This window comes from Rhinatrema bivittatum, chromosome 4 (genome assembly GCF_901001135.1).
Source record: "Rhinatrema bivittatum chromosome 4, aRhiBiv1.1, whole genome shotgun sequence".
Taxonomy (NCBI): Eukaryota; Metazoa; Chordata; class Amphibia; order Gymnophiona; family Rhinatrematidae; genus Rhinatrema; species Rhinatrema bivittatum.
The window spans coordinates 168414081-168437019 of NC_042618.1; the positions used below are offsets into that span (position 1 = coordinate 168414081).

The window sequence follows — 22939 nt, forward strand, 5'->3', positions numbered from 1 at the left end:
CTGCCACCGGCCCAAGGATCCACCCACAACTACCTCAAACAGCAACAGACCCCTGGGTTGATGACTCCACTGATTTGTCCTCAGATTACTCTGACAACCCCCTCCCGGAACCCTCTCCTCCAGAGGAGCGGCGCCGTTCACCACCCGAGGACCTGTCTTTGCGGGGTTTGTCAGGGCTATGGCTGAAGCCATTCCCTTTCAGATCCTGCGGAGGAGTATGCACGTCACAGGATGCTGGAAGTTCTCTAGTTCCCTGTACGTATCAGGATCAGTCCAAACCGAGGGTTGTTCTCTTCCCCCCCCCCCTTCCAGCAGTTGGAGTCAGAGCAAAAACTGAGAGGGCGGTCCCTCATAAACTGGTGCGCCCTCTGTAAACCTTCAGTATTTCTCTGACTCCTGCAGATGGCAGTTGCACCTTCGGTTCCCCAGTTCATTTAGAGGATAGTGTACAGAATTTCTTTATTCTTTGTTTTCCTCTAATTCTTTCCTTGGATGGATCATAGTTATAAAGTTAAAAAAAAAAAGAAAAGCCTCAGTGTTCAGCTTCTCTGGAGACTTGCAGGCAGAACTTTGTTTTCAGTGACAGATCTGTCTTGTACATTCCTTCTTATGTTAATATGTTGTTTTTGGGGTAAGTGTTTACTTATTTCTTACAGCCAGTATTTCAGCTGCCTTAGGGGTGAATGTTGGTGGTCCAACCTCTCCCCCCACAACCCCTTGCTGCCCTGAGATGCCATTTCTTCCTCGGGGCAGCCTAACAGTTGCAGAGACACGCCATTCCTCTGACTGAACGGGAGAGCGGGTCGTTTCTGACAGGTAGCAGCGCTGAATTTCTTGTTCCTGTGAGGAGCTGGGTGCAGGGGGAGGGGTGGTCCAGTCCCTTCCCCGTGGAGACCCCTGAGAAGCTTCATATCCCAGGGGTCTCATCAGAGAAGTAAAATTCCTCTGTCACTTTAACCTCCCTGAGAAGTCTCATACCTCAGGTCTCTCATCAGAGAAGTAAAATCCCTCTGTCACTTTAGGCTGTCTGGAGGGGAAGAGGAAAGGTTTTTACGTTTTATTAATCAGTACCCTGTAGGACCGGCAGCTTACAGGGGAAGGAGCGGAGAGCAGTTCTCTCTCTCCAGCTCACAGCAGCCAGGCACAGAAGGACTTTGCTGTTCCCACGGCAACTCCTCACCTCCCCCACACCCTCCCAATGCCTCGATTGCCATTTTGTATCCACATGTGGAGAGCCAGCCTGTTGCACCTGTTTCTTTGCCAGACGGGGGAAGGGAATTCTCATTTTACTACTGATTTTGTACTTTTATTACACCTAATTTAAACCCTGTGCAACCGGCTGACCTAGAGCCTGCCTCTCCTCCTGATGTGGCCCCTCCCCCGGGGGAGGCCTTAAAGAGACATTAGGCCTTTTCTTCTAAGTTTGTGATTTTAATGCACAAAGCTTTTTTTTTTTTTTTTTTTTTTTTTTTAAGTGGAAGCTGAATGGCAGGAGGAGGGACTTATACCAGCAAAGGTCCCCAGGCCATCAGGAGTGTTGGATCCCTAGTGGACAGTCAGGATGAACAGCTGTTAATTCCTCAGGGTCTTTAGCTCCTAATCTACCAGACCCTGGGTCACAGGACCTCCTCCTTGGGGATGCAGACGGGAACATTGATGGGTCCGCCCTAGATGAGTTGGACCAGATCATTAATCCGCTTGGAGAGAATAAGGTGCATAAATTGCCGGAAGTTCGTCACTACGCGGACCCGGTTCAGAGGCCAATGGCGGCATCGTCAGACTAGACCGGTGCCCACAGGACTCCTTCTTCGAGGTCGCAGTACAGGTCTCATTCCTTTCGAGGCCGGAAACCGGCTCAGAACTCCTCTACACACGGAGCTTCTGCTACATCTACCCAATGAAACGTTGCCGGCCCACTCTTCGTTTCCCAGGATAGGAGTTCATCTTTCCCTCTTCTATGAGGAGTGGATCAAAATCACCTCAGACCATTGGGTCTTGGATATTCTACGACACGGTTACGCTTTAGAATTTGCTAGACCTCTCAGAAACAGGTTTGTCTTCTCTCCGTGCGGTCTCATCAAACAGTGCGCAGTGCAACAAACACTGGATCGGTTCCTGGTTTTGGGTGCCATTCTTCCGGTGCCGGTACCGGAACAAGGGTTCGGCCATTATTCCGTCTACTTCATAGTCCCCAAGTTGGTCAACAGGACTCTCAAGATACCACACTTCAGGATGGAAACCCTGCGCTCAGTGATTGCCATGGTACACCGGGGAGAGTTCCTCGTGTCCTTGGACTTGACGGAGGCTTATTTTCATATCCCCATCCTATAGGAGCATCAGCGCTTCCTCCACTTGAAGATTTTAGGACAGCATTTCCAGTTCCAGGCCCTGCCATCTCACAGCCTGGCGACCACTCCTCACACCTTCACCAAAGTTATGGTGGTGGTGGCGGTGGCCTTACGGAGGAAAGGGATTCTGGTCCATCCCTATTTGGACAACTGGCTCATCCAGGTGAAGTCTTCGGATTTGTGCCAGCACTCAGTGGAAAGAGTATTACTTCTCCTCCAATCGCTAGGCTGTATCATCAATTTCGCCAAGAGCAGCCTTGCTCTGGTGCAGTCACTCGACTTTTTGGGAGCTCATTTCGACATCAACGTGGACACAGCCTCTCTTTGTTTGGATCGGGCCCAATCTCTCCTCTCAGGTTCAGTGCTTTCGGAACCTTCGACTTCCCACTGCTTGAGACTATCTCCAGGTGCTGGGCTCCATGGCCTCCACTATAGATGTAGTGCCTTGGGTGTTTCCCACATGCGTCCCTTGCAAAGAGCATTACTTTCCCGTTGGATGTTGGTGTTTCGGGAATTTCAGACTCTTCTGCTGCTATCATCTCTAGCCAAGGACAGCCTGACCTGGTGGCTCAACCTGGATCATTTGCTAAGAGTGGTGGACCTAGAGGTTCCACAGTGGGTGATCATTACGACAGACGCCAGGCTGGGGGGGCTGTGTGCAGATGCCAATCGATGCAGGGGCAGTGGACGCCAGTTCAGGCAGCGTGGCCCATCAACTGTCTGGAGAGAAGAGCAGTTTGTCTGGCGCTGAAGCGCTTTCTGTCTCTAGTCCAAGGCCGAGCAGTCTGAATCCTCTCCGACAAAGCAACGACAGTGGTGTACATCAACTGACAGGGAGGGACAAGGAGTCTCCATGTTGCTCAGGAGACGAACAAGCTAATGCCGTGGGCGGAACTCCATTTGTCCCATCTGGCGGGATCTCACATTGCAGGCGTAGGCAATGTTCAAGTGGACTTCTTACGTTGCCAGCGCTTAGATCCCGGGGAGAGAGAGCTGTCCCAGGAAGCAGTGTCACTCCTCTTCACGTGATGAGAAACTCCCCATCTCGATCTGATGGTCACTCAAAGGAACTCGAAGGCTCCGTGCTTCTTCAGTCGCAGAAGAATAAGGCGCAGAGGGCGTCGATGCCTTAAGTCCTGCTGTGGCCGCGGGACCTCCTGCTCTGTCTTTCCGCCTTGGCCCCTAGTGGGAAAGGTGCTCAGAAGAATAGAGTCACCAGGGGCCCATGATCCTGGTAGCTCCGGAATGGCCTTGACGGCCATGGTTTGCAGACTTGGTCAACCTAGCGGTGGATGGCCCGCTTCGACTAGGACATCTGCTGAACCTTCTCCGACAGGGCCCAGTTTTTTTCGACCAGGTAGATCACTTCTGTCTAGCGACCTGGCTTTTGAGCAGCGCTGGCTGTGAAGACGAGGATACCCAGAGGCTGTTATCTCCACTCTTCTCAAGGCTAGGAAGTCTTCCACCTCCATGTCCTATGACCAGGTCTGGAAAGTTTTTGAGTCTTGGTGCCAGTCCACACAACTTTCTCCATGTCATGCGACAATACCCCAGATCTTATCTTTCTTGCAGCGAGGTCTGGAGATGGGATTAGCCTACAGTTCCCTCAGAGTACAGGTGGCAGCCCTTGGTGCCCTCCATCATCAGGATGGAATTACTCTTTTCATTGCACCCTGACATAGTCCGGTCCTTAAAAGGAGTAAAGTATGTGAAGCCACAGATAAGCAATTTAGGCCCTTCGTGGAGCTTGAATTTGGTCCTTCAAATTCTAGGTGGTCCACCCTTTGCACCTCTGAAGAGAGCTACCCTCAAGGACCTCACTCTCAGGACAGTATTCCTGGTGTCTATCTGTTCCGCTCGCAGAATTTCGGAGTTTCAAGCCTTGTCATGTAGAAAGCCTTATCTACGCTTCACGGATTCAGGGGTATCCTTGTGTACCGTACCATCTTTTCTACCAAAGGTGGTCTTGTCCTTTCATTTGAATCAGTTTGTGGAGCTGACATCCTGGAGGATTCCAGAGAGCTTAGGCGCCTTGATATCAAGCGAGTCGTCCTTCGATGTCTGGAGGTTACCAATGCTTCCATTTATCGGATCACTTCTTGTCCTCTGCAGTGGTCCCCAGAAGGGAAGCAAGGCTTCTAAAACCACCATTGCTTGCTGGCTAAAGAAAGCAATTTCTACGGCGTACGTTGGCGCTGGGCATCCACCGCCAGACGGTATAAAGGCTCATTCTCTCCGAGCTCAAGCAGCCTCCTGGGCAGAAAGCCGAGCGGCCTCTTCGCAGGAGATTTGCAGAGCGGCTACCTGGAAGTCGTTACACACATTCGTGCATCACTATCGCTTGAATCTTCAACCACTGATCATGGGCTTCTTTGGGGCTCAGGTCATTCAAGCTGGGCTATCAGTGGCCCACCTACTTAGGGAAGCTTTGGTACATTCCACGGTCTGGACTTATCCTGGTACGTACAGGGAAAAGAAAATTATTCCTTACCTGCTAATTTTCATTCCTATAGTACCATGGATCAGTCCAGATGCCCACCCTACGGATTGTTGGGGGTTCTTTGGGATAATCTTTCAGCTCGACTGTGTAATTATTTCAGGATCGGTTTGGGACTGATTAAGAGTTCAGGTTGCAAGGTTTACTGAAGGTTTACAGAGGGTGCACCAGTTATGAGTGACTGCCCTCTCAGTCTTTGCTCTGACTCTATCTGCTGGAAGGGGGGAACAACCCACGGTCTGGACTGATCCATGGTACTACAGGAATGAAAATTAACAGGTAAGGAATAATTTTCTTTTCATCAACGCTCCTAAGGAAATCGTGGCGGTTCCAATTCACGATATTTTCAAGGAACTCCTCCTCCGCATGTGGGAACACTCTCATCTCAGTCTCCCCAGTTAATAGGAAGGCCGATGGCCCCTACTTGGTGCAACAGGCCCTGGGATTCGAGAGAAGACAGCTCCCCCCACCAGTTGGTAGTTATGGAGTCTGTACCCATGTCTCCACCCTTCTGGGACGTGAGCATAGGGAGTTGGATGCTGTAGGGAGAAAACGTTTTCAAGGCGCCATGTTGGTTGCCCGCATTGCAGCCTACCAACTCTGTATGACTCAGTACAACCAGAATCTTTGGAAGCGAATCCAGGATTTTGCAGAGGGCCTTCCTCAGCAACAGCAGGAAGCCCTTGCCGCCAGCGCCTTACTGGGTCTAGAAGCAGGAAAACACGAGGTGCGTTCCATCTACGATGTTTTCGAAAATGCAGCCTGCCTAGCCACTGTGGGCATCGGTGCCAGAAGGATGGCTTGGCTCCAGCCCTCAGACCTCCGGCCAGAGGTCCAGGATAGGCTCGCCAACCTCCCCTCTACAGGTGAGAATCTGTTTGGGGAAAAGGTCCGGGATGCGATGGTGTAGCTTAAGGACCATCATGATACCCTCCAGCAGCTTTCCGCTAGTACCTTGGAAGGACCATCCTCAGTCAGGAAATCCTTCAGACAAGGTTCTCATAAACCTTTTTACTGACCGCTCGGACTCTCCCACCTTGAATCAGTTCCAGGGGTCGTCCCCGCCAGCAGCGGGCCCCTAGACCTCAACTGGCTCCCCAGCAAACTCCGACCACGTTTTTTGACTGGCAACGAGGGAGCCTAAGTGAGCTAGCAGTTCCACTAGTGACCAATCCCCCAGTCTGTGGCAGGCTTCTCGGCTTCGCCTGTCAATGGGAAGAGATAACATTGGACCGCTGTGTCCTCTCTATCATCCGCCAGGGGTACCGCCTGCTTTCAGCCAGTTCCCAGAGGCCTCTCCCCCCATGTCCATTGTGGGGTTCATCCACCCATCTGGCTGTTCTTCAAATGGAACTCTCCACCCTCCTCGCAGCGAGCACAGTGGAACTGGTCCCATTCCATCAGCAGGGCCAAAGGTTCTACTCGAGGTATTTTCAAATTGCGAAAAGGAATGGCAGCTTGTGCCCCATTCTCGACTTCAGGGCATTGAACAGGTTTCTCATAAGAGAAAAATTCAAGATGGTCTCTCTGGACACAAAAAGGAGACTGGCTTTGCTCCCCCGACCTCAAGGAGGCATACACACATATTGCGATTGTCCCCAGCCACCTCCGCTTCGTGGTGGGGAATGCACATGTCCAGTACAAAGTGCTGCCCTTTGGGCAGGCATCAGCTTCCTGCGTCTTCACCAAATGCTTAGTGGTGGTGGCTGCCTTCCTCAGGCATCGCTCGGTCCATGTGTTCCCATACCTGGACGACTGGCTAATCAGGAGCGACTCCCGCTCTGAGGCCTTGCAAGCTCTGGCCTTGACTGTTCATACCCTGCAGACCATGGGGTTTGTTATCAACTTCCCCAAGTTGCACCTCTATCCATCCCCTCAGCTGGACTTCATAGGCGCCAGGTTGGATACGGCACAAGAAAAAGCTTTCCTGCCCAGGGACTGGGCGATTGCCCTTGCTTCACTGGCCACCCACGTCCACAACAGCAGGGAGGGTGCCAGCCCATCTCCTGCTCCGCCTACTGAGCAATATGGTGGCCTCAGTCCACGTGACTCCCTTGGCCTGCCTCCACATGAGGAGCTCACGGTGGGCCTTTCAGTCCCAGTGGCAGCAGGCATCTCAAGATCTGGAGACTCCGGTCGCTCTCATGAATCCTCTCAGGGTATCCCTGGCCCGGTGGAAAGCCCTCCCCAATCTGGAACATGGATTTCCCTTTCAGCCCTCGCCACCCCAGATGACCCTCACCACCAGTGCTTCGCCTCAAAGGTGGGGAGCCCACAAGAACAGCCTACACATTCAAGGCTTCTGGACCACTGCCGAAGCATGTTGCCAGATAAACCTTCTGGAGCTTTGGGCGATACGGTATGCCTTGTGGGCATTCTGAGATCAGTTTTTGTCCAAGGAAGTTCTGATCAGGACTGACAACCAGGTCATGATGTGGTACATCAACAAACAATGTTGCACGGGCTCCTTCCTCCTCTGCCAAGAGGCAGTGCAAGACTGGAACTGGGCCCTCTCCCAAGGGATGTATCTGTGGGCGACCCACCTGCCAGGTCACCTCAGTGTGCTGGCGGACCTCATCAGCTGGTCCTTCCATCCACACAAGTGGTCCCTCAACCCAGCAGTGGCGGCCGACCTGTTCCACCAATGGGGTACGCCGGATGTGGATCTGTATGCCATCCCTCTCAATCACAAGGTGAGCAGATTCTACTCCCTAGAAGCAGGGAACGGCCATCCGGCCTGCGATGCCTTCTCCCTTCAATGGGGCAGGGCCTCCCTGTATGCATACACCCCTCTCCCGCACCTCTCGAAGACTCTGCCTGATATGATTCTCGTGGCACCCTCCTGGCCTCGACAGGTTTGATTCCCACTTCTCCAGGACCTGTCGGTGCGTGCGCCCAACCTCATATCACAGAACCAGAGCACTCTGCGCCACCTGAACCTTCAGGCACTGGCCCTCACAGCTTGGATGCTGAGTGCGTAATCCTCCAGCCATTACAGCTCTCGAACTGTTTCCCGGGTTCTGATTGCGTTCCGGAAACCTTCGACCAAGAAATCCTACATCTCGAAATGGAAACGTTTTCCATCTGGTGCAGAGGACATGGATTAGAACCATTCTCATGCCCTCTCCCTTGGCTGCTGGACTACCTGTGGCCCTTGTCTGAGCCTGGGCTCCAAACCAGTTCTGTCAGAGTGCACCTCAGCGCTGTCGGCGCATATCACCGAGGTGTTGCTGGTACGCCCATTTCGGTCCAACCCCTAGTTGGCCATTTCAAGCGGGGTATCCTCCAACTGAAGCCCCCTCTTTGCCCATGAGCAGCATCCTGGGGCTTCAGCGTTGTCTTGGCAAGACTGCTGCGGCCTCCCTTTGAGCCTCTGCAGACCTGTGACCTGAAGTTCCTCACCTGGAAAGTCATATTCCTGGTGGCGATCACTTCCGCTCACAGGGTCAGTGAGCTTCAGGCCCTGGTTACGTACACGAAGTTACGTACACGAAGTTACGTACACGAAGTTCTTCCACGACCGTGTGGTCCTGTGTACACATTCTAAGCTCCTGCCCAAGATGGTGACTGATTTCCACATCAATCAATCGATTGTTTTACCCACCTTTTTTCTGAGACCACATTCCCACCCTGGGGAATGGGCTCTCCACATCTTGGACTGTAAATGGATGTTAGCCTTCCACTTGGATTGCATGGTGGGCCATAGGCAGTCCACCCAGCTCTTCGTGTCTTTTGACTCCAACAGACTAGGTGCAGCGGTGGGCAAACAGACTTTGTCAAAAAGGCTGGCGGATTGCATGGTCTTCTGCTATGTGCAGGCAGACCTTCAGTTAGCCGGCAGGGAAAAGACTCACTCTGCGCAGGCCATGGCAGTGTCGGTGGCTCATTTGTGTGTAGTCCCTGTTGCGGAAATTTGCCGGGCTTCAACTTGGAGTTCTCTCCACACGTTTACAGCTCATTATTGCCTTGACAGGAACAGCTGTCAGGACAGGACAGTGCCTTCAGTCAGACCATCCTGCGCAATCTGTTCCAGACCTGAACCCAACTCTCTCTACTCAGGCTTCTTGTGGGACCAGACCACCCCATTGTTTTCCCACAGCGCCACAGTTCTGTTGTGCCTTTTGGCAGTTCGGCCGCTGTTGGTATCTGGTTGAATTGGGGCAGTCTGGAGCCATGTACTCACCCACATGTGAGGACTACCATCCTGCTTGCCCTAGGAGAAAGCGCAGTTGCTTACCTGTAACAGGTGTTCTCCTAGGACAGCAGGATGTTAGTCCTCAGGAATCCTGCCAGTCTTCCCACAATGTTGGGTTCACCTTCAGTTTGTTTTATTTTTTTGCTTGTTTCTTTTGATATGTTACGAGACTGAAGGAGGACCACGCGCGGATGGCAGGCCCGGCTTGCTCATTCTGCTGGCCAAAGTTTCTAGAAACTTTGACAAAAGTTTTCCGTGCCGGGCTCCATCTTTTGATGTCGCCCACATGTGAGGACTAACATCCTGCTGTCCTAGGAGAACACCTGTTACAGGTAAGCAACTGCGCTTTTTCATTATTAGTATGGTCTTACTATTATGATTGATTTATATTTCTTGATTTTCTTGTTTTATGGCAAATGCTGATGTTTATATTTTTGCACATTTCTATTTATTATAAGTGATATAAGAAGGGGTAGACCCGGGAAGGGGTGGACTGTTAGATTTTAAAGTTTAGATTACTGGAGGGAGATGAATGAGGTGGGGGGTGGGTGGCAACACAGTAATTGTTTGCACAGGGCAGAGAAAAAGCTAGCAGCAGCACTAGGCTCAATTCATCTGAGCCCTCTAACTGTCAAGTTGCTGAACACTGGTGTTTATAGTAATCCCTGTTGACTCCTCCCTACCAAGGACCAGTTGGATCTACACACAAGGCACCAGCCTCTGATTGGGCAGACTCTAGTTTGAGACCCTCCAGAGAACCTTTTTGCCCTGACCTGCTGTGAGTCTTTATAACTAGTCAGAGATGTTTCCCTATTTTAGTAGACCCTTCCACTGTTCCTAGTCTGGCCATTGCAGCAGTGGGGGCTGTGCACCAGGACTCTTTCTGGATCCTAGTATCATGTTCTCTAAATCCAGCCACCAGATGTTACCATTATTGATGACCATGACTCCCTCTCCGTCAGGGGCTGTGAGCGCTACCTTTGCAGCATCCCTAGCCCTGGCCCATCCAGGGTGCAGAAGCCCCGACACAGGAATTGATCTTGATAGTAGCTTTAGTTACTTTCAGATTTGAACTAGCTTAAAGGTTGTAAATTTAATATTGGGTAACACATAGAGCAGATTTCAATCTTGGAAAGTCACTAAGGAATTGTTGTCCATCTCAACATTGCAGGTCATGGGGTGGCCTAGGGGTGGTTAGAGCAGTGGGCTGAGAACCTTCTGTCTCCACTTGTATTGGGTAACCACTTACATTGTAAGCTTTTTGCAGTAAGGACTTATCCTTCCTGAATACTTATCACTATTTTACAGTGCTGTTATAAAACACATATTACAAATTATGCTAAAATTAGCTATAGTAATATGCAAGATTTGACTACATTGTCTTGACCTGATGACTGATACTGTAAGGAGGTCACATGATTCACTGAATACAGGCAGCAAATGGTCAAGAAAATGATTGCGCTCACCCCACCAACCTCTGCCTGTGGAAATGAAAGAACAGTGCAAGCATAGAAACATTCATTAAGCACATTTAATCTGTTGCAAAAAAAAAGTATGTTTGAATCAGGCGCACATGTGGGCTGTGTTAGAATATAGTCTGAAATCCCTGGATCTTATTGTCTGTTGTGGACATATACCCACCGCTTCCTGTAAGCTGTTGGTAGAGAGTGTGCATTTTGCATATCTGTGAGGCACAGTATCCTGAAATCTGCTTTTCACATGGTTGATAGTTTTAATCTTTTTAATAAAAAAGTTAAGGAAAAAAGGGGGGAAAAAAAGACAGCCATCTTTAGCTGCTGAAGTTTGACAAAATAAGATGGAAATTTGGTGTGATCAAATGCAAGAGGATTCTTAAACAAGACTGGAGATGAAAATGCAAGGTGTGGCGTGCACTATAAGACATGAAGTTGAGTGATGCTGCACCCAGGAAGTGTAATGTCCCAGACTGCATGGCCTCTGTAGGAAAGCAGGTGCAGAAAGCCCACTCTTGTATTAGATTTTATGTGGCGCTGTCAGCAGACCATTGGCTGCATGAGGATGCTGGAGTTTGCTGCTTCCTCTTCTCCTTTGGCGCCTCAGCTTTACCGACTGGTTTGTGTACATAAGGGGGGAGCTTATACAGCTGGGGAAGGCAAGGTGAAAGCTGCAATTCTCATTGAACTTTTTGTTCTTTTCAGAGCAAAAGAATCTCTCAGCTCCTGAGAAAAAAGAGAAGCGGGATGACCTGGAGCAGGTGCTGACATGGAGAGAAACAGAGTTAAAGCAGTTGAAGATGGAGAGGGAATGGGTAGACAGTCTCTTGAAGATGTGTTCCAGCTTGGCTGAGTTTTTGAAAGGTAAAGGCAGACTTTGCTTCCTGTTCTTCCCTGTGAGCTTCCAGCTTGTTTGATAGATAATTGCATAACAATAGGGGAAGTGCATAGATTGCCCAGAAACAAAGGTTGTTGCACTTGTTGCTTAAGCAGCCGTGTGACCCTTTAGTCTGAGGAATCATACTATGGTTTTGTATGTATCTGGTTTAACTGATGTAACTAGGAACTGGTTAAAAGATAGAAAAAAGAGTAGGTCTAAATGGTAAATTGTCCTAATGGAGAAAGGTGAATAATGGAGTGCCCCAGGGAGCCATTCTGGGACCACTGCTTGTTAATATATTTATAAACAACCTGGAAGTCAGAACAATGAGTGAAGTGATCAAATTTGCCGATGACACACAATTATTCAAAGTTGTTAAATCACAAGAGGATTATGAGAAATTGCAAGAGGATCTTGCAAAACTGGGAGACTGGGCATGCAAATGGTAAACGAAATTTAATGTGGACAAGTGCTACACAATTCAAGGTTCCACATTAGGAGTCACCATTCAGGAAAAGGATCTAGGTGTCTTTGTTGAAATCTTCTGCTCTGACTGCAGCAGCAGCCAAGAAAGCAAATAGAATGCTAGGAATTACTAGGAAAGGAATGGAGAATAAAACAGAGAATATCATAATGCCTCTGATTCACTCCATGATGCAATCTCATCTTGACTATTGTGTGAAGTGGTGACCAGAACTTCACACATCTCAAAAAAGATATATAGCAGAATTAAAAAAGCTACAGAGAAGGGCAACTAAAATGATAGTGGAATTGTTCCATTTCCTTTATGAGAAAAGGCTAAAGAGCTTGGAGAAGAGATGGCTGAGGGGAGATATGATAGCAGTCTATAAAATAAGTGGAGTGGAACAAATAAATGTTAATTCCCTGTAAGTACCCGGATCAGTCCAGACTGTGGGTTGAGCCTCCTTTCCAGCAGGTGGAGACAGACTAAAACTGAAAGGATATCCTATATGAGGTTAGAGCCTATCCTGTAACCCTTCAGTATTCGTCTGTCTCCAGCAGGTGTAGCAGCTCACCCTTCAGTTCCCTGCTCTAGGCTAGTCAGCCTTTCTTTTCTTCCTTTCTTTGTGGATCAAGCAAGTACTTATTCCTTAGGATCTAGTGTAATCTTCTTCCTTGCCGGACTCGGGGGCTTTGCCCCTTGTGTGGAGCATATCCTGAGTCCGTAGCCGCTTCCAGGTGTGGGGACAGAGTCTGGTGGTCCAGTTCTCGTCTCCCCCTCCTCTGGCTGCCGAGGGGGCTTAGTAGTCCATTGCTGTGCTCAGTCTGAAAAAATAAATAAATAAATAAATAAAAAATAAAAAAAAGATGCAGTTTAAAGTTAAAAGTATTCACAGTGCTTTTTTAACTTACCTTACAGCAGTAGACCCATTTTTCTCATTTTGGTCTTCGGAGGGCTTGAACTGGCAGCCAGAAAGGCAGGAGTCAGCAGGTTTCCCCCCTGCTTCACTCCGGACCTGCAGGCTCCCAATCAAAACTTTTTTTTTCTGCAGTTTTTCTCTTCAGTGTGGCTCTCATTATGCCGCGGCAGGCAGCCTGTCTCTCTTATGGTCAGCCCTCGTCGTGATTTTCACGAGGGGGCCTCTGTTCTACTTGCCTGCCGGGTGGGGAAGGCCCCTCCTCAGCAGGAGGCGGTCCCTGACCTCCCCTCGCCTCCCCCGTCTGGGAATTATAGGACCCGTTTTTTTCCACAGAATTTGTCCTCCTCCTGCATAAGTCCTATTTAGCTAGCCTGCAGGAGGAGGAGGAAAGGTCCCCCCACCCAGATCCCCCCACAAAAAAAAAAATAAAAACTTTTCCCCGCACCGCGCCATTGACTACTGGCCCGGTTGCGGAGCTCTCGGGGTCGATTCGCGTGCGGGTGAACCCGGTACTCCCGGTTCCTGATGCCATCCCTGATGTAGGGGGTACCCTGCCTCCCCTGGAGGGGGACGATCCCAGAGCCCTACGGCTGTTCCGCAGGGAGGAGCTGGAGCCCCTCATCCCCTTTTCCTGTACGTACCAGGATCAGTCCAGGACACCTGGGTTGTGACTCCGCACCAGTAGATGGAGACAGACTAAAACTTGTGGGCGGAGCCATATATGCCCCTGTGCCAGTCACAGCCCCTCAGTCTTACTCTGTCTCCAGTAGATGGTGCAGGTCCAGTCACAGCCTCTGCCTGACCTGATTCTGGTGTTTAGTCAGGTTTGATTTTGAGTTAGTTTTTTGTCTTAGTTTAATTGTTTATGTGACTAAATTGGGTTTTTGTTTTTTAATTTTTTCCCGGGTGCCCTGCCTCCCAGGGGAGTTGAGAGGTCCTGAGGGGACTACCCTCCCCCGGTTGAGGCCGCTGCCAGGGTCGAGGACCCGGCTAAACTAGTGGCAGCGTCAGGGGTGACACCAGGGAGCCTGGTTCACTCACCCCTGCAGGGAAAAAAAAAAAAAAAAAAGGGCTTTCAGAACCAAGGACAGCGCGTTTTTTTCTGTAAAAAAAAAAAAAAAAAAGTTTTACTTTTATTTTCTTGCGGCTCTCCGTTCCTTGGCGTTGCCGCTCCGTTTTCGTCGGTGGGGGGGCGTCGCCAGCTGGGGGGAGGTCGCCGAATTGCGCCGTTTTGGTCATTTTTTAATTTTCAATTTTTTTCTTCTGAGGTAACTTTTTTTCGTCACGCCTCTGTTTTCCCGCGTTCGCCGGCATGCCTCGCGGTTCGCAGTGCAGGGCCTGCGGCTCAGCGCGCGCGCGCGTCTCTCCCAGGACAGCCTTTGTTCGGCTTGTGTCCCAGGTGATGAGGGCACCTCAGCAGCACCTCGGTCCAGGGTCGCGCGATCGCCGCCGCGAGGTGGGGGCCCCTCTGACACTCCTCAGGAGCTGTTCCCGCTTAGCGCGGGAGTGGCAGCCATTTTGGCCACCGGCCGGGAAATTTCCAGGGAGACGGTGGGGGCTTCGTCTCTGCCTCCCGCGCTTTCCCCGCAGCGTGCCAAGGCGGGAGAGGTCCCCTCGGAGGGGATTCGGTCCCGGGAGGATTCGTGTAGCGATTCAGCGGATTCTGGAGAATTTTCTGAGGACTTTGCGCTGTTGCTGCGCAAAGTCCTCAAATATAAGCGCCACAAGCGCATACGGGGAGATCTCTCGCGTGCGGCTGTCCGCAAGTCCCCACCACGGAAAAAGAAGGCCAGGAAGAGTGCTGAAATTGCCCAGGGCTCATCCAGGGACAAGCGACTTCCCCGGGGGCTCCCGCAAGAATCGGATTCCGAGGATTTCTCCGGAACGGATTCTGAGGCCTCCGAAGAGCCCCTGATGGGGGCCGGGACGGCAGCACCGGATGGAATGGCGCAGCCCAGTGCAGGGAAAAGTGCACAGGCCTTAGACGGGGATGACCCCAAGGTAGTTCGGCTATTCCGCAGGGAGGAACTGTCACCTCTCATCCCAGCCATTCTCCAGGAGCTGGGAGATTGAGGCTCCCCCGGTGGTGGTCCGCCAGGAGGCGAATATGGATCCTGTTCTGCTCGGTCTCACAGGGCCGGCGGTCGCCTTCCCTTTTCATTTTTCATCCACGGATATCCTATTCAAGGAATGGGATACTCCGGAGCTGGGTTTGAAAGTCAGCAAGGCCATGGATAAACTTTATCCTTTACCGGAGGAGGCGCTGGAGCTCCTCAGACTTCCAAAGGTGGATTCGGCGGTGTCCGCTGTCACGAAGAGGTCTACCATCCCGGTCACGGGAGCTACGGCCCTCCGGGATATTCAAGACCGGAAGTTGGAGGTACAACTCAAAAAGATTTTTGAGGTTTCCGCCCTGGGAGTGCGAGCCGCCATTTGCACAAACTTCGCCATGCGAGCTAGTCTGCGCTGGGCCCAGGTTCTGCAGGCTAATGCAGGTCTCTCTCCGGAGGAGGCTTCCCAAGCAGATAGGTTGGAAGCAGCTATTGCGTATGGGGCTGATGTGCTCCATGATCTTTTACGCACTTCAGCTAGGTCCATGGTTTCGGCAGTGTCGGCACGCCGTCTCCTTTGGCTGCGCAACTGGGCAGCGGATGGTTCGTCCAAGGCTCACCTCGGGGCGTTACCCTTTAAAGGGAAATTGCTGTTCGGAAAGGAGTTAGATGACTTGATGGTTTCGCTAGGTGAGAACCGAGCGTTTAAGCTGCCAGAGGATAGGGCCCGGGTGCGCTCTTCGTTTTCCAGCAGAGCTCGTTTCCGGGGACCCCGAAAGTCCAGGCCGCAAAGATCCACCGGGTCCTCTTATAGATCATCCTCTTCTCGAAACACTCACTGGCAGCAGTCCTTTCGAGGCAAACGCTTTGGCAGGCAAGGAGGGGCCCCTTCGGGTGCGGGGTCCAAGCCTTCGCAATGAAGTTCGGCCGGCCCATCCCTCCTTGCGTCCTCACCACGTTGTCCCAAACGTGGGGGCGCGTCTATCCTTGTTCCTCGAGGTATGGGCCAGCATTACATCGGATCAGTGGGTCCTCAATGTGATAAGACACGGCTACGAGTTAGATTTTGCTCGCATTCCAGCGGACAAGTTCCTGATCTCGCCCTGCAAGGATCCCAAGAAGAAGGCGGCGGTGCTAGACACCATTCGAAAACTAGAAAGCTTGGGGGCCATCTCTCCGGTTCCGGTCGATCAGTACGGCAAGGGCCGTTATTCCATTTACTTCATAGTTCCCAAGAAAGACGGCACTTTCCGACCCATTCTGGATCTGAAAGGAGTCAACAGATGCCTTCGGGTCCCTCACTTCAAGATGGAGACCATTCGTTCGGTGATCGCGTCAGTGCGGCCAGGAGAATTCCTTGCGTCACTAGATCTCACAGAAGCATACCTTCATGTGGGCATCCAACCAGCGTTCCAGCGGTTCCTGCGGTTTTGCATTCTGGGAAGACACTTTCAGTTCCGGGCTCTTCCATTCAGCCTGGCGACAGCGCCTCGGACATTCACGAAAGTGATGGTGGTGGTGGCGGCGCACTTACGTCGGGAAGGCCTCCTGGTTCACCCTTACCTCGACGATTGGCTGATTCGGGCGAAGTCAGAGAGCTTGTGTCGGCAGGCGGTAGCCAAGGTGCTTCAATTCTTGCAGTCCCTGGGCTGGGTGGTCAACTACAACAAGAGTCATCTGGAACCCACTCAGTCCTTGGAGTATCTAGGAGCAGTCTTCGACACAAAACGGGGCAGAGTGATTCTCTCTCAGGAACGGATATGCAAACTACAGTCTCAGGTGCGACGTCTTTTGTCTCAGCACCGTCCGCGAGTCTGCGATTACCTGACGGTTCTCGGATCTATGGCCTCCACGCTGGCGTTAGTCCCTTGGGCATTCGCTCACCTGCGGCTGCTGCAGTCTTCATTGCTTTCCCGCTGGAAACCGATTTCAGAGGAATTTTATCTTCCACTGCCTCTCGACAGTCAGGCGCGCTCCAGCCTGAGCTGGTGGCTGGATTCCAAACATCTCTCCTGTGGAGTATCTCTTCTCCTTCCCAACTGGACAGTGGTGACCACGGATGCCAGTCTTTCCGGTTGGGGTGCAGTTTGCCAAGGGAAATCGGTTCAAGGTCTGTGGTCAGAAGATCAGACCCGGTGGTCTATCAACCGCCTAGAGTCCAGGGCGGTCCGTCTGGCATTGCAAGCTTTTCTACTCCTCGTACGAGGAAAGGCGATCCGAGTATTGTCGGACAACGCTACCACCGTGGCTTACATCAATCGCCAGGGCGGGACGAAAAGCCCTCAAGTAGCGGAGGAAGCGCGTTCCTTGATGGCCTGGGCAGAGCGGCATCTCAGCGATCTCGCTGCGTCTCACATAGCAGGAGTCGACAATGTCCAGGCGGACTTCCTCAGCCGGCACCACCTGGATCTGGGAGAGTGGGAGCTGGCGGAAGAAGCGTTTCTTCTCATTTGCAGGACTTGGGGAACGCCCCACATGGACCTGATGGCCACGTGGAACAACTCAAAAGCTCCGAGATTTTTCAGTCGACGCCGAGAAAGAGGAGCAGAAGGGGTCGACGCGTTAGCTCTTCCCTGGCCAGCGGAGGTGCTACTGTATGTGTTCCCACCGTGGCCCATGATCGGCAAAATCCTGCGGCGCATAGAATTGCACCCGTCCAACGTGATCATGGTGGCGCCGGAATGGCCGCGCCGTCCGTGGTTTGCGGATCTGATCCAATTGTCGGTGGCGCCGCCCCTTCGTCTACAGGGGTTTCCGGGGCTCCTTCGTCAGGGCCCCGTCTGTTTAGAGGATGCGGATCACTTCTGTCTCGCTGCATGGCTTTTGAGAGGAATCGATTGAAGCGCAAAGGTTACTCAGATGCGGTAGTTGCCACGTTGCTGAGATCCAGGAAGCAGTCTACATCTCTGGCTTATGTTAGAGTCTGGGTAGTTTTTGAAGAGTGGTGCGTAGAGCGGGGTCTGGATCCCACTTCCGCTACTATTCCTGATATTTTGGCTTTTCTCCAGGCTGGGCTGGCCAAAGGTTTAGCATGCAGTTCCCTACGGGTCCAAGTGGCGGCGCTTGGTTGTTTGCGTGGTAAAGTCCGGGGAGTCTCTCTGGCTCTCCACCCTGATATCTCCCGTTTTCTTAGGGGAGCGAAACACCTCCGTCCTCCTTTGCGGTTCCCTTGTCCGTCTTGGAACCTCAACTGGGTACTCTCGGCCTTATGCTCAGCTCCGTTTGAGCCTCTGAAGCGTTCTACGATCAAAGATCTCACGTTGAAGACTGTATTCCTGATAGCGATTGCGTCGGCTCGTCGAGTTTCCGAGTTGCAGGCTTTGTCCTGTAGGGAGCCCTTCTTGCGCATTTCCGATTCGGGGGTTTCCTTGCGGACCGTTCCCTCTTTTCTGCCTAAGGTCGTATCGGCTTTTCATTTGAATCAATCAGTTGAACTTCCCGCTTTTGCGGTAGGGGAGTCTTCTGACCCACATTCGAGGGACTTGAGAAAGCTAGATGTGCGGAGGTCTCTTCTTCGCTATCTAGAGGTCACCAATTCTTTTCAGTTGACGGATCATCTGTTTGTGTTGACGTCGGGTCCGAAGAAAGGTTCTGCTGCGTCCCGCACGACGATCGCCCGTTGGCTCAAGGAGGCCATTGGTTCCGCGTACATTTTGCGCGGTAAATCACCGCCGGTGGGTCTTCGTGCTCATTCAACGAGGTCTCATGCTGCGTCTTGGGCGGAATCTTCTCAGGTGTCGCCTCAAGAGATTTGCAGGGCGGCTACCTGGAAATCGTTGCATACTTTCATTAAACATTACCGGTTGGATGTTCAGGCTACTGATGCTGGGGGATTCGGAGAGAGAGTACTCCGAGCGGGACTCTCTGCTTCCCGCCCTCGGTAACTTAGCTCTGGTACATCCCAGGTGTCCTGGACTGATCCTGGTACGTACAGGGAAAGGAAAATTAGTTTCTTACCTGATAATTTTCGTTCCTGTAGTACCAAGGATCAGTCCAGGATCCCACCCGCAGTGCTGCGCTATAGTAATGGAGAGTCCGCTCATTGTTGTTTTTTAGTACGCTGACCCCTTGTTTTGTTCGCTCTCCCTGTTGGGGAGTTTGTTTTTTCCTGTAGGGGTGTTGGAGTTATTTCGTTTACTTAGCAAGTTTCTATGGTTAGCTATGTTGCCTTTTGGATTTTTCTACTTTGACATTACGTATGACTGAGGGGCTGTGACTGGCACAGGGGCATATATGGCTCCGCCCACAAGTTTTAGTCTGTCTCCATCTACTGGTGCGGAGTCACAACCCAGGTGTCCTGGACTGATCCTTGGTACTACAGGAACGAAAATTATCAGGTAAGAAACTAATTTTCCTTTGTCCTCCAGGAATTGAGCTTGGAGGGGCCCCTCGCAGACCCCCTAATGGCTCAAGGATATGGACCCGGTCCTGGCGGGAATCAGGGCTCCAACATGCGCCTTCCCTTTTCACCCCATGTACAAGCTGTTGCTCTTCTGGGAATGGCAAGCTCCCGAGGCGGGACTCCAGGTGGGGCGGGCTATGGATAAGCTTTAGCCCCTCCCAGAGGAATGTTTGGAAATTTTGCAAAGTCCCTCCGTGGACTCCTCAGTCTCTGTGGTCACAAAACATACCACCATCCCGGTGGAGTGTTCCACGGCTCTGAAGGACGCCCAGGACCGCAAGCTCGAGGCACTTATGAAGCGTAGTTTTTATGCCCTGGCGCTGGGCGTTCGTTCGACTATCTGCAGCAGTCTCATGCTACGAACAGGCCTCAGGTGGGTTTAACAGTTACTCTGCACCCAAGACCTCCCATCGGCAGAGGCGGAGCAGGCTGAGCGTCTCGAGGCCATCGTCACTTATGGGGCTGAAGCGCTTCACGACCTCCTCCGCGTCCAAGCAAAGGTGATGGCCTTGGCAGTGTCCGCCAGACGACTCTTCTGGCTACGCAATTGGTCGGCTGATCTGTCCTCCAAAGCCTGACTGGGCACGTTGCCTTTCAAAGGTAAGTTGCTTTTCGGTGGTGACCTTGAGAAGCTTATGGATTCCTTGGCGGAAAATAAGGTCCATAAGCTCCCGGAGGACCTTCCGTAACCGTCCCGCTCCTTTATACCCTCTCGTCCTTGCCTTCGGGGCCAGAGACGGTATACCCCATGCAGATGGGGGTGGTTCCTCGAGGGGTTATTCTTCCCAGTCTTGGTCGCAGCCCCTCCATGTGCGGCGGCCCTTTCACGAAGGCCAGCCCGCGTGCTCCGCCCCTATGCCTGCCACGCAACGAAGTTCAGTTGACTCATTCCTCGGTCCCCTCCCTAGGCGGCCGCCCTCCCTGTTTTTCGAGGAATGAGTCAAAATCACGTCCGACCAGTGGGTCCTCGACGACATCAGAGACTGGTACGCCTTCGAGGTTGTTATCGACCTACTGGATCTGTTTTTCTCTTTTCCCCATGCGGGCGGTCCAAGAGGGACGTGGGGGAACAAACCCGCGCCAGGCTTCTGAAGCTGGGCGCAGTGGTCCCGGTCCTGGAGAGGGAACTTGGCGCCAGCCAGTATTCTATTACTTCGTCATTTCCAAGAAGGACGGGTTTTTCGCCCGATCTTAGACCTCAAGAGGGTCAACCGGGCCCTCAAGATTCCACATTTCTGCATGGAAACCCTGCGAGCGGTCATAGCAGCGGTTCGCCCCGGTGAGTTCCTCTCTTCTCTCGCTCTTGCAGAAGCGTACTTTCATATTCTGATTCACCGCGACTACCAGAAGTATCTTCGCTTCCACATCCTTAACCGGGACTTCCAGTTTCGGGCGCTTCCCTTCGGCCTCACGACCATGCCTCGCACCTTCACCAAGGTCATGGTGATGGTTGCGGCGACTCTTCGCCGGGAGGGAATCCTTATTCCCCCCTAACTGGACGACTAGCTCGTCAGGGCCAAGTCTGCGGATCTTTGCCAACAGGCAGTGGATCGTGGGTTAGCTCTCTTCGCGTCTCTCGGGTGGATAGTGTTTTTCTCCAAGAGCAACCTTCAGCCCCCCCTGGGAGCCCACTTCGACACCCGAGTGGGCAAGGTTTTCTTATCTCGTGCGCGAGCTCTCTAGCTGATCGGGCAGATTCGGAATCTGTTTCGCTACCTTCCCCAACGGTCTGGGACTACCTGCAGGCCTTGGGATCCATGGCTTCCACTATCGACCTAGTCCCCTGGGCCCTTGCTCATATGCATCCGTTACAGAAAGCTTTGCTATCTCGTTGGCAGCCGGTGTCGGTACTGTTTCACATAGTCCTTCTGTTCTTGGTCTCTACAATCACCGTCTGCAGTGGTGGCTGTCACTCCCTCGTCTCCTTCAGGGAATGCCTCTCCAAGCTCCACAGTGGACTATAGTAACCACAGACTCCAGCCTGTCGGGCTGGGGTGCGGTCTGTCTCTCCCAGTCCACTCAGGGTACCTGGTCGCCAACTTAGTCTCGCTGACACACGCATGGGCGGAAAGGCATCTGCAGTGCCTGGCAGCCTCCCACATCGCGGGCAAGGAGAATGTTCAGGCCGATTTCCTCAGTCGTGAATCGCTAGATCTGGGGAAGTGGGAGCTCTTGGATGCGGCCATGGCTCTGCTAGTGGACAGGTGGGGGTCCCCCCCCCCCCAACTGGACCGCATGGCGACCTTGCGCAACACTAAGGCAAATCGGTTCTTCAACCGCTGGAAGGAGCATGGCTCGGAGGGTGTGGATGCTCTAGCTCTCCCTTGGCCGGCAGACATCCTTCTGTATGTGTTCCCCCCTGTGGCCCCTTTCGGGAAAAGTTCTCGGAAGAATAGAGCTCCACCGGGGACCCGAGGTTCTGGTAGCACCCGAGTGGCCGTGAAGGTTGTGGTTCGCAGATTTCATCAACCTGGCGATGGACAGACCTCTCCGGCTCGGTCATCTCCCTCGTCTACTTTGGCAGGGGCCTGTATTTTCCGACCAGGCCAATCGCTTCTGTCTAGCAGCCTGGTTTTGAACGGCGATGCCTGAGGCGTAAGGGCTATAAGGAGGAGGTCATCTGCACCTTACTGTGGGCCCGAAAACAGTCGACGACTTGGCTTACGTGCGTATCTGGAAGGTCTTTGAATCTGTTTGTGTGGAGTCGGGTGTCTCAGCGTGCTCCACCCTGGTCTCGTTGGTCCTTTCTTTCCTTCAGAAGGGTCTTTCCAAGGTCTTTTCCTTCAGTTCTAGGCGCGTGCAAGTCTCCGCTCTCGGCTCCCTCCTCGGTCGGGTACAAGGTCATCCCTTAGCGGGCCACCCGGACGTGATCTGGTTCTCGAAGAGCGTCAATCTTCTACGTCTGCCTTCTTGTACCATTTCCCCATCATGGAGTCTTAACCTGGTCCTTCGGGCCCTCTGTGCTGCTCAGTTTGAACCTCTCCGTCGCGCTACGTTAAAAGATCTTATACTCAAGACTGTTTTCCTGGTCTCTAGCTCCTCCGCTCAATGGATCTACGAGATTCAAGCGTTGTCCTGTTGGGAACCTTTCTTGCGCTTTTCCGATTCAGGGGTATCCCTCAAGACGGTCCCTTCCCTCTTGCCAAAGGTTGTTTCCAACTTCCATGTCAACCAGTTGTTAGATCTCGGGTACGACTGGGGGCGTTCTTTGTAAGCTGGTTGCCGAATAGGTTCTACTTCGCTATCTCCAGGTTACCAATGACTTTCGGGTCTCGGCCCAATCTTTTGACCTCTGGAGTGGTCCCAATCGGGGTACGCCGGCGTCTAAGACCACTAATGCACGGTGGTTGAAAGAAACGATCCCCTCTGCCTATCTTTGCCAAGGTCGGGCAGTTCCCGAGGGCCTAAAGGCTCATTCGCTACGTTCTCAAGCTACTTCCTGGGCGTAGAACCAATCAGTCTCCCCACAGGTGATTTGCAGAGCCGCCACATGGACGTCTTTGCATACTTTTGCTCGGCACTATCGTCTGGATGTGCAAGCTCCGGTCTGTGGTTCCTTTGGGCGGCACATGCTTCGAGCGGGACTGTCTCGGTCCCACCCGGTTTAGGGAAGTTTTGGTACATCCCACAGTCTGGACTGATCCGGGTACGTACAGGGAAAGGAAAATTAGTTCTTACCTGTTAATTTTCGTTCCTGTAGTACCACGGATCA

General features: G+C 52.3%; 1 protein-coding gene across 2 annotated transcripts in view; it reads left to right on the plus strand.

The window, feature by feature from the left end:
- Positions 1-22939, plus strand: part of RNF213 (ring finger protein 213) — a 413312-nt gene that overhangs the window by 140709 nt on the left and 249664 nt on the right. For both annotated transcript variants that reach the window (XM_029599190.1, XM_029599191.1), the window contains exon 18: positions 11218-11376. In XM_029599190.1, the coding sequence (XP_029455050.1) occupies positions 11218-11376 (159 nt within the window). The remainder of the gene's footprint in view (positions 1-11217; positions 11377-22939) is intronic.